The following is an 11,821-nucleotide window of genomic DNA, read 5'->3' on the forward strand; positions in this document are numbered from 1 at the left end:
GTTTGCTGCAATAGCACAGTGACCATTCTCACTTCCTCCTAAGGCTGTGTGGTTCAGACATTTTTGTGCACAGGTTGTCCCGACACAACCTTGCACTGTATTTGTGCAAATCAACGGCTGAAACGGCGAATGAATCTGGAGTGGGGTGTGTGTCCTAGACTAGTACAGTTCAGGATGGCAGGTTGGCTTCTTGTCTCTGAATTCTCTTCAGGAGAAGATCCCAAGCCTTTAGTACCTTCAATATCAAAGATAAAGCAAAAATGATTATCAGGGAATATCTCTCAAAGATAAGTGTTTTCTTATTCCATAGAAACAAATGCTCTCCACTTCATGCACATCGGAAGCCCACAGCAGGGTAGCTGCGGGGTCTTGAAAAATATTAAGTTTCTAAATCAACTTAGGAAAAATTAAGGCCCTTAAGTCTTAATTGCCATCTGAGAAGTATTAAATGTTGTAGCTATTCTGCTGATTGTGTTAAATGAGCATTATGATATCGTCTCGTATCGATCACAGACCCCTTAATTGAATCAATATCGTACAGTGGCAGACTTTGTGATATCAGCGAATATTGTATCGTTGTCCAAAGAATCTATATAATATTGTATCGTGATGAAACTTGTGATTTACACCCCATCGCTGATGTGACCAAAGTGGCGTTGAGTTCTTGAGAAAGAGCTCTTAAAAGGTATTGAATTTAATCTCAGGATTCCTGCATATGCCCTGCCACAGTGATGGGATTGTGTGGGTGTGTCTGACCGGTTTGTGGGTGTGTCTGACCTGTTTGTAGGTGTGTCTGACCGGTTTGTGGGTGTGTCTGACCTGTTTGTGCGTGACGTCTGGCTCCCACAGTGTGCTGAGCACGACGTTGGCGTGCTCCAACTGCTTGGCGTTGGACCACTGGCTGTGCAGCCTCCGCACGGCGTCTTCCGCCGGCACACCGTCCCGCTCTGTTATCCTCAGCACTGCCTGGGAGGGGGAGGAGTCAAGAGGGGGAGGAGTCAGAGGGGAGAGATGGAGGTGTAGGCACAGAGTGATTGCTACACATGGTTACACTACATTTCTGATTATATTCCTCCACCAAGCATTCTGCCACATTACGGCGGAAAAGTTGTTGCATTAAAAAAGGATGAACAGTTTGACTTGTCGTCTGTTACTTTTCTTCACTATTCATGAAGAAACTATGTCTTAGCGTTCCTTGTCGATTTTTTTTTGCCAAACTGCCACATAAGAACATAAGATTTCACGTCAGGATTTTGTGAAAGCATTTGTATATTGAGGTGGGATATGTAATGCAGCATTTGTTGGATATTTTCCTCACAGCCATTCAAAGTATTAAACAGTATATGGAGCCCAGGTAACAGACAGCTTACCTCCTCCTCAGGGATGACCGTGACCCAGACCTCATGGACCATGTCCGTCCAGCCTGCCTCCAGGAGAACCGCTGCGTCCACCACACATACCTGTTTACCTGGTGAAGACGGTGTGTCGTAAGGGGTGGGGAAGTCTCTGCTATGCTAGAACAAACAAGCCTTAAGTTGTCTATCACAGTGAGGACTTGGAGTCAGTACTGCAGTAGAGGACAGAGTACAGAGTTCTTGTGTCAGTGGTCCTCTGTATAGGCCCAATTACTCCTCCAGATTAATCATCAATTCAATTTTGTTGAAGTTCTTTGTGTCAAATATGAAAATAACAATCGGCAATGATTTTGTTTTGTCAACAAGTCTCGTCCATATACCAGGTGCTCAATGAAGCCATGACCCCTACAGCTATAGAACTTACTCGAACTTAGAATCTCAAAATTCCATACTTTTCCAGCCTTCTCTCTAGATTTTTCAGACAATATTTGACCTGAGTACACAAGGGTGTCACTTTGTGTTGAAAAGTGGTGGGGACATGTTCCCACTGTGAATGACACTTATGGCGACACAACATTTTGGAGGGTTATGGTTTTAGCCTCAGTGAAAGCTTCGACTTTGAACAACTTCCCAAGTTTAGAGTGAAAAGCTCGGACAGAAGTGACCTGACCTTGTAAGACCCAGTGGCTCACAGAGTTTGACAGAGCGTGAACGTTTTTGAGGTTGTTGGTTCAAGCCTCAGTCAGAGAGGTTTGAAAGTGGACACCCAGACGAAAGACTGAGAAGCTCTGAGAAAAACCTGTCTTAAGAAGTGTGACCCAGTGGATCCAATAGTTTGATTGCTGCCCAGCAGTTTCGAGCTTGTGTATTCAAACCTCAGTCAGTTTTGAGCTGGCATCTGATTTGAAATAGTGAGACAGCTGTGGGATTTGAACCAGTGTACAGTTCTACAACACTGAGGTTCAAAACATGTTAAGTCCATTGAGAAAACAATACCTTCCTCTCTGGCTTGCTGAATTATCTTGTTGACCAGAAGTGCAATCTCAGGCCACACAATGTCTGTTAGGGCTTTTAACCGTTCCTGCAAGAAAAACAACCACCTCAGTAAACTGCCAATATATCCTGACATTTGTAATAATCGTCATAATGAGCTGAAACATTGATCATCTTGACCATTTTACCTTGTTTCCAAAAACTTTCTTTCCTAATGTACGCCTGTTGATGGATTTATCTTCATTCAGAATATCTACAAAAGACAAAATAACAAAAACTCACATCATTGCATTGCCAGAGACAACATGAAAATCAAGAAAAAAGTAAACATGTCGTCGCAGATGCATGATGCAGTCAATGTTTCGGCTAATAATTTATTTTAACACATTCACTGCCAGCCGTTTTTCAATACTGTAGTTAGCTTCTGCCAAGTTTTTTTTTTGAGGATTCTGGCTCATCTTTCAAGAGCCGAGGATTCGTTTCTGTTAGGATTTTGTGAACACACAATATCTCAAAAGAACTACCGTAATAGAATGTGTGCTTTCTCTGTCTAAAAGAGTTAGTTTGTAGAGTTAGTAGTTATGTAAGCATTAGCAGTTGAATACAGCATGGTTTCAGCGTCTGAAAATTTATTCTGAGATAAACGGCTTTTTGTGAAATTCGATAGAACAGTCACTTTAACCATTCATTTTTGGCATCAGTAAGACATCAGACATCTAAACAATAGTTTTGAACAGTAATTTCCTCCATAACAGCAGGAAACACCCCTCTCCTTCAAACTCCTCCCTCCGTGTGTGTTCTTCTTGGCTGCAGCGGGCGTGTCACAAGCTCGTTTCTGTTGCTGCTGTAACCTCGCGTCACCAGGCTCACTGCTTTGCTGCTGCTGTGCCTGTCTGCTGGCGGCCGCTGGGCAAGTCTGGACGGGCTCGCTCGTTTCTTGGGGTTTGTGTTGAGAGCTTTGATGAAGCTTTTGCGATTCTGGTCTTATTTATGCTGCGTGTTTCAAAGTGTCTTCCACCCGTAATCTATTATGCAAATTTGCAAAACCCCACCGCCAGCTCCCAAGCGCGAAAGTGAAAGCGTTTTCGCCAATCCATTTTCATGAGAATGGCTTCCTCACACTGCTTTTTGCTTGCCTTCCTCTAGTCTGGAGAACACTGTCGCCACTTAGTGGGTCGGTGGAATGGGTTGTACACGTTCGGTGGCTCCAATATTTTTATAAAAAACGATAAAAACGATTAAAAAACGATTTCAGACGGCAGCCCGTCTTTATTGTCACACAACACACTACAACACATGCACGGAGGGCCACAACACACACATGCTGACGGTGGCCGGTGAAATTTGTCCTCTGCATTTAACCCATCCTGGCTTTGTCCTTTCCTCCTGGGGCAGGCCAGGAGCAGTGGTCGCTTTCTCGTACAGCGCCCGGGGACCAACTTCGGATGTTGTCGTCACTGGTCGGATGACGATGACGATCTGATCTTCTGCATGTTTTTAGTGGGGGGGGTTATATACGGAGGAACCCCCCTGGGGGAGCACGGGGAGAACATGCAAACTCCACACAGACAGAAAGGCCCTTACGACGAGATACCCCACCTGGGCAGTAGGCACTGAAGATATGGGGGGGAACACAACCACAGCGCCCACAGTGTCCCAGGCGAGAATCGAACTCAGGACCCTCTGACTGCGAGGCGACAGCTCTACCACTGAGCCACCGTGCCCCTGGATATATAGGAGACGTGGGGAGCGTTGATCCACGTCCCACCGTCAAAAAAAAAAAAAAAAATTTTAAGCCGAGATATCTCGTCATTGGCAGTCAACCGTTGGATTTTGTAAGCCGAGATATCTCGTCAATGGCAGTGAACGTGTTAAAATGTAACCATCTATTTATACAATTGAGTATGTGGACTTTGTTTGTCTGTTTCTGTGTTCGGCCACACAGCTATGCCGTTTTAGGTGCGATCGGGCTGAAACCTTCGGGGTGTGTAAAGGGCACCTGATGGAGTAGACCTGATGGAGCCGGATGTTTTAATTAGGCTAATTAGCTACTGATGTGGTGTCATCAATGATGATGTCATCAACGATGATGTCAAAAGTGATGTCATAAGGGCGCACACAGACACACGCGCACACACACAAGGAGGCAATGTGACAAGACTGATCAGTGATGTCACACACACACACACACACACACACACACACACACACACGGAGGCATCGTGACAAGACTGATCAGTGATGTCATAGGGTGGCACACACACAGATGATGTCATCAGTGATATCATAATGGGGCATACACACACACACACACACACACACACAAGGAGGCATTGCGACATCACTGATGCAATAACATTTAGTGAGTAACACACACAAGCACGCGTGAGCCAATAGGGCAGGCAAGGCCGAGCTATGGGCGAGGCCGCACAGCGGCCGAGCCTAGCCATCGAGTGCGCGAGATGCCTAGTACAGTATATGTGTATAAGTAGAGGGGAATTTGAATTCCTATACAGTAATATGGGACCTTTAAATGCCAGAACACTGTGACAAGTTCCATTATCCCTCCAAATTTTGGCAAAATCAGACCAGTGATGTAGCACTCATGGCCTTTCAAAATATCAAATTTTGACCTTTATTTATAGCGCCCTCATCAGGCCAACCAGTGTACAAAAGAAGTCATCCCCTCCCAGTTCGATCAAAATCAAACCAGTGATGTCTATGTCTATCACCTTAAAACAATTATCAAGTTTAAAAAAGTTATCAAGTTTAAACATTTTAGCCTTTAATATATAATACTTATAATAATAATAATAATAATAATTATTATGATTATTAGTATTATTAAGCTGGAACACAGTGCAAAGATGCAAATCATCATTCCTCCAAAGTTAAATCAAAATCAGACAGGTGTTGTCTGAGATAAGGTTGAGATCCACTGGGCTAAGGTATCACAGACCAACATCACAGCTGCCCCTGATTATAATATTTCCTCGTGGCTACTGTATATGCTTCCTCACCTGACCCAAACTCCTCCAGCACCCGCTGGTAGGCTGCTGTACCAAGCTGGTACGTCTCGTGGCCCAGCTTGTCAGCATCGATGAGGACTGCACCCAGGGCCTCCAGCCGCCGGGCGATGGAGCTCTTTCCACTACCGCTGCCCCCCGTCAGGCCAATCACATAGGGAAGGGGAGGGAGTTGGGACGTTTCCTAGGGGAAAAGCGGGAGATGAGAGGTGCAGGTAATGATTATATATATATATATATATGTGTATATATATATACGGTATATATATATATATATATATATATATATATATATATATATATATATATATATATATATAAAAAAAAACACACAACACATAAGAGATATTATTGATTAAATTTTGAAAATCTTTCTGTTCAAATAATGAATTGTCCAATTGCCATGATGCAATCTTGCCGATGTGCCTACAGCTTACAATCCCCTGAGTCATGGCTGTGATCACTAAAACTACTCCAGCTATTCACCTTCACCTTCACCTAACAGGAAGTGTAAATACAATGGGAAAGTTCCAATTGTATTTACACTTCCTGTGACTCATAAACCAAGTCTGACTCATAATGTGAGTCAAACTAGGTTTGACCAGGTGAGTCAGACTAGTTTGAGCAGGTAAAACAGCCGGCCTTTTGAACAGGAAGTCGTGATACAATGGGTCAAATGGGCGGGGCTGCATAAGGTGAATAGGTGAGGTGAAAAATATATACGTGGAATTTATATCAACAGACAAGAATATCAGACAAAATGGTAGTAAACATGAAAATATCAAGATAACAGAGAAGCCCTGAGAGAGATTTCCATTGTAATCTAACACTGGAGGTTGGGAATGGGATAGGGCTAGACAACACATCTGTCATAATTGCAAGAATAACAAACGGCTTGTAGGGCAAGTCAGGCAGGCTACAGAAATAGTCTCTGTCCTAGGGGAGGGGAGTTCACCTTTTCTCTGAAAACACTGACAATGCTCTCTGTCTGCCATGACAAAGTAGGTCACCTGCAAGACAAACAACTGATCTCAGCTTACTCCATTCCCCTTAGGTCATGTTCTCTTCCACCACTCAGACTTACTCCACTGCAGTCAGGTCATGTTTACTTCAGTCAGATTAGTCATAGTGAGACAGTATCTGTCCGTCCATTGCCATACTTTGTTGTTATCAGGAAAAAAATAATCTTACAGATTTTCTGGAATCTAACAAAACAATCTGAACTATATTATTAATTTGTCTTCAAGTCTCTGTGTGGAAAACATGAAAGTTGGCCTTGTGAGCGGTACTTCCCTTAACACTTAACATAGACATTGTACTTTAGCATTATGCTGGCAAGAGGTAACTGAGGCTGTAATGTTTTACCTAGTGAAGGATGGTTCCTATCAAAACAGTTACTGTACAAACTAGAAAAGTGCACTCAGTAGAGTGCAGATCTCCGCCAGGCACCACTACGCTACAGTTTCTGCCTCTGACACCTCCTCGATCAATATCCTTCGTCCTGCATTGGGACCCCTTATCAAAATGTATGAAATGTTGAAGGCCTTACTGTAGGAGTGGTGAGGAGGGTGCCCAGCAGACGAGAGCGGAGGCTGGATGAGCTGATCTTCTCCTCCTCGGTCTCGGCATGGTGAGCATCCTTCAGCAACTGGATCTCATGGAGGACCAGACCTGGAAGACCCTGATTCAAGGAGCGGAGAACACAAGGGTTACACTGTGCCACCCCATGCTGAAATAATTGTATGATTATTCATCTCTGGTTGCTCCTCACTCTATAACCTTTAACACATTCTTCCATTGTTCTAAAGGCACATTCATATTATTATTAATAATTTATTTATTTAATTTGAACCTTTATTTATCCAGGGGGAGTCCGAGAGAGTAATGCTCTCTTTTTCAGGAGTGCCCTGTTCACAATTACACCTGGAAGCTGACCAGTACAACCACAGTCTGATCTACTGGCCACTGAGCAGCTCCACTGGAGAGGTTGGGGTTAAGGGTCTTCCTCAAGGGCACCTCAGTGGTGGTAATGAGGGAGGGGTAAGCGCTGCTTTTTCACTTTCCCCACCCAGATTTAATCTGTCAGCCCCGGGGATTGAACAGACGATCCTTCCAGTCACAAGCTCGATTCTCTAACCTTAGGTCACTGCCCAATTAGTAATTATACTGTATGCTGTGAAATTAGTTCAATGTGTAATTGTGGTCAGTCAGTTCTTATGAGTAGAATAGCCTAATCTCTCCTGAAGGGATGGAGAGACAGCCACACCTTGGAAAAGTGCATGAAAAGTACTGAAAGTCATGGAAAGAGCAAATCACTGCAATTAAAGTGCTTGAAAACTGTATTTTTTCAATCTCAAGGGCTACGGCAAAAAAACTACTACACTATAATCTTGTCGTTTTCCTGACTTACATTCTCAATACGCCTCTTGTTGACAGCCTCGCCTCCCTTCTTGGTCTCCTCGCTGACCACAATGCATTGCAGCTGGGAGTCAACCACAGAGGCTCCGAAGGGGTCGTCGAGGGGCACGATCTCCACACGCAGCGAGGGCTTGACATCCTGCAGAAACTCCTGTAGTCTCTGCACCCGCTGGGAGTAGGGCTCGATCAACTCCTTCAGGACCTTCTCTGCGGGCGGGAGGGGAGAGGTGGTCAGGGGCACAGCCTTTCATGTCATTTATTTCACATATAATTTCACACTATGTCACTTTTAAGCCTCTGAGATGTTAGTCCAAAAAGGTTCATTTAGTCTAACTTAATTTAATGGGAATTCAATGTTCTTATAAACAGGACTTAGTTAGGCTTATTTGTTGTACCTTGACATGTTTCGACTGCTTCCTTAGAAGCGTCACGTCAAGTTACTGTGGCATACCCCGTCAGTATAACATGATGCTTCTGAGGAAGACTGTAGGAAGACCTGTTTATAAGAAACATTGAATTCCTTTGAAATGTTAAGTTTTCCAATGCTCGTAATTTATCTTCAAGCATCTCCTTCTGTTCAGAAGAACTCTATCATGGTACAGTTGGACAACATACAAATGGCCACTTTCTGCACTTCGCTCAATAGCTACACATATTGCATGCCTGGTTACACTGGCGCTTCACTGTGTGTATATCACTCCACTTCACAGCTGCTCTAAATCATTGACTGTATACATGATCCATGGTGTGAGCCTCCTCCAGCCTGTTAGCTGCTGATTTACTCCACAAAGTCAAACCGTTTTCAAAATATGCATTATTTTTGATAAACTGACCTCACAATGGGGATCTATACAGTTTACGTGTGTTTACTAACATTATTAAAACACCATACAGATAACACTACTTGCTATCTGGCGAGCTTCTTCTTCTGCTCCTTCTAATAGCTTTGTGGCAGACTAGAACTAGATGCCGTGCGGCACATTGCTGCTGCCTCTCACTGGTTGGAAATATTACTGTTTCTGCTTGCTTGGTAACACTAGTGCAATCCTGATTATCTTCGGCACGAGGCTGCCGAGACGATATTAGCCAACAACAGCACTTCCTCTCGTGTAATATTGTTTAAATGTCACGCGCTCATTTCTAGCATGCTTCGCGTGCTTGCCTGCTCAAGTGCAGTTGAGCAAATGTGCGCGTGCGGAACCCCTCCACCTTATTATAGTAGTGAGATGCACATACCTAGATACCAGTGAAGGTTAACTTGTACTGTATATGTATAGTCTGCTATCCATGCTATCTCTTGTCCCTTTCCAATGTAGCATACTGTTGTCCTTTTATATACATCTCAATCATATGAATCAGATATACGCCTGTATAAATGCCATGCACAGTCATCAGTCTCACTCAAAACCACTCACTTTTCAGCATTTCTTGGTCACACACACCAATAAGGAACCTCCTGTTGGCTAGTAGGCACGAAATGTTGAGCAGCGTCTTGTGGGCCCCATGCAGCCGGTCAAACGTCCCCCCCACCACCACATCGCTGTAAGTTTCCAAGGGCTCTGCCATTTCTTTGCCATTCTTCAGCCCTTCCACCGTCTCCTGCCCAACCCCCTCCCTATTCTGCAGCTTCACCAGCTGCGGGTGGAGCAGTACTGAGGCTAGGCGGGGGCTACACACGTAGCAGTGGCCGGCATACCTCTGCAGACACTGAGTAACCAGTGGGGACTGGCTTGGGTCCTGCACAGGGAAATCTGTTAGTACCACCTCTGGGGAGTGGGAGAGGTGTTGTGGGGTGGGGAAGGGGCAGCTTGGAGTCGTTCCCTGGCTGGAGGCAGCCGTCTGGGCACGAACATTGGTCAGCAACACGCGGACATCCAGGTGCCCGCACACGTCAGCTGCGTTGCTGTATAGGCGGCTAATGAGGTTGGACAAGTCCACCACTGGTGGAATGAAAACGGGCCGAGGCTGGCTCCCGTTTTCAAGGTTCAGCCCGGGGTGGAGGTGGACGTACAGGGTGCGCTCAACCACCTGGGCAGCTGAGAGGAGCACTGGAGCAATCCGTGGGGAGAGGGTGTGGAGAGGAGAGGTCAGCACAAGGATGCCTGTGCTGAACATGGACATGTTGCCGGCTTGATGTCACGGGGCTTTACTGAGGAGTCAGAGAGAGAGAGAGAGAGAGAGAGAGAGAGAGAGAGAGAGAGAGAGAGAGAGAGAGAGAGAGAGAGAGAGAGAGAGAGAGAGAGAATCAGAATGCATTGAAATGTAATTATCTAATTCTGATAACAATTATGAATGAATAACATTTCAATTTTGCGTCATGCCAAGGCCCATCCCACATGAGATTGTCTGACACTGTATTACGGTACTAGTCATTTGTTAATACAGTATCTAAGCTATATCACCTGGATCGATATTCTTTGGCAACACGGATTTTCTGTCTTAATAAGGCAGATCTGAATATGAAGTTTGATTTGAAAACATATCTTATGACCTCCGTTATGAAAGTTTGAAACCCACAACTGGCTTGTTACTACAAAACTGCCATAACCAAGGCTGGTTGACTAATTGAAAGTACTCACTGTTATTGAAGTTAATGATAAGCTAACTCTTAGACAAGAATTTGCTTAACGTAGTACAGTAATGAGCAGCTACAAAAAAGTAAGCATCTTAAGCTCAGCTAGCCTATATTATTATAGTCGAAAAAACTCGTATAACGTTACATTAACTTAGTGCTTTCAGCTCCCGTCTGGCTAATCGAGGTGCCTGGGTTAGCTAACTAACGTTATAATGGTAAGTTGTTGTGCTAAACGGGCAGATGCGACCAGAAGCAGTCGTGCTAGATAAGGTTTAGCAGCAGCATATACTGTACGCTTACCAGTTTTCAACCAATCTAAAGCGACGTGAAGAAAGGACGACTCGTGTGACCTATTGTGAGGGGGCTGTCCAGCTATTTTGATAATCTCCAAGAGCAAATCCAGTCCACTCCAGTGAAAATAATAAGCACCTAGTGGCTGTCACTTCTTCTTCTTCTTTTTTGGAGTTTTATGGCGGTTGGCAAACATATATATGTGCATTACCGCCACCTACTGGAGTTTGATGTCCTCTTCATAGTGTAATCTATTTACAGTGAGCTGTCGCCAAAGAACTTTTATGGAAAGAACTGAAAGCTCCATATTGCCCCATTGCAACATCAGCGCCCAGCAGCCTCCGCCATTTTTTATTTTTGGAAGCGTGACAGCGCCAAAAGAACCTCGCACAGGCTCGCAGTGGTCAGCTGCGGTAGCGCGGGCCCCTATAATCAGCCTCTCTAAACAGTAACTCAACGGGAGAACACTCTAATTTCGTGGATTCACATCTTTTCTGGGCGTACTGCAAATCTTGATTGAAGTGGTGTAGTGCAGGGATGTAAAACAACAACCATATTGTGGAAACTAAGCAAAATTTTTCGTTTTCTTTGTTTAGTTTTTTCAAGATAAATACCTAATGAAAAGGACCCAAGGCTGTCGTCCACTCCGTCAGAAGTGCGTTGCCGTGGTTTTAACCTCGGGTCCTTGCATTAGCTATTTATCTTGAAAAAACTAAAAGAAAAAAACGAAAAATTTTGCTTAGTTTCCACAATATGGTTGTTGTTTTACATCCCTGCACTACACCACTTCAATCAAGATTTGCAGTACGCCCAGAAAAGATGTGAATCCACGAAATTTAGAGTGTTCTCCCGTTGAGTTACTGTTTAGAGAGGCTGATTATAGGGGCCCGCGCTACCGCAGCTGACCACTGCGAGGCGCATTCTGTTTCCAAAAATGGCCGGAGTTTCGTCTCTTTCCTTCCATGCTCTTTGCTGTCGCTTCTACTTCTTCTTCTGTTGTTTAGTTTTACGGCGGTTGGCATCCAAAATGTTGCATTACCGCCAACTACTGGATTCAAACGGAACTGAACTGATTTGAACTAAAATAATAAAATAAAATCCCACCAACCCATTTCCCATCATCATCATCAGTATATAAATGCGAGGTAGGGCTCTGTCTGTCT

The 11,821-nt window shown here is 44.3% G+C and overlaps 1 protein-coding gene across 2 annotated transcripts; it reads right to left on the reverse strand.

Annotated features, from left to right (window-relative positions):
• Positions 1-74: 74 nt before the first annotated feature.
• coasy (CoA synthase) lies at positions 75-10,780 on the reverse strand. Of its 2 annotated transcripts, XM_083635688.1 has the most exons (10): positions 10,668-10,780; positions 9,208-9,941; positions 7,785-7,999; positions 6,924-7,055; positions 5,369-5,558; positions 2,537-2,601; positions 2,352-2,436; positions 1,371-1,468; positions 820-966; positions 75-235 (listed from the first exon to the last, which is right to left on the reverse strand). In XM_083635688.1, the coding sequence occupies exons 2-10, from the start codon at positions 9,911-9,913 to the stop codon at positions 170-172; spliced, it is 1,704 nt and encodes a 567-aa protein (XP_083491814.1). In that variant the 5' UTR covers positions 9,914-9,941; positions 10,668-10,780; the 3' UTR covers positions 75-169. The 2 variants fall into 2 exon arrangements, with proteins under 2 accessions (XP_083491814.1, XP_083491813.1); XM_083635687.1 differs by having other exon boundaries at positions 75-966.
• Positions 10,781-11,821: the final 1,041 nt, after the last annotated feature.

The sequence above is a fragment of the Poromitra crassiceps genome (genome assembly GCF_964638095.1).
Source record: "Poromitra crassiceps genome assembly, chromosome: 4".
NCBI lineage: Eukaryota > Metazoa > Chordata > Actinopteri > Beryciformes > Melamphaidae > Poromitra > Poromitra crassiceps.

Bases quoted from the DNA above. Each gene is read 5' to 3' on its own strand.
- coasy (XM_083635687.1), bottom strand. From the start codon at position 9,913: ATGTCCATGTTCAGCACAGGCATCCTTGTGCTGACCTCTCCTCTCCAC. The intron at 5,559-6,923 runs GTAAGGCCTTCA...CTTTTCCCCTAG, and splicing joins CCCTCCTCACCACTCCTACA to GAAACGTCCCAACTCCCTCC. The intron at 2,437-2,536 runs GTAAAATGGTCA...TTTTTCTTGCAG, and splicing joins AGAAAGTTTTTGGAAACAAG to GAACGGTTAAAAGCCCTAAC.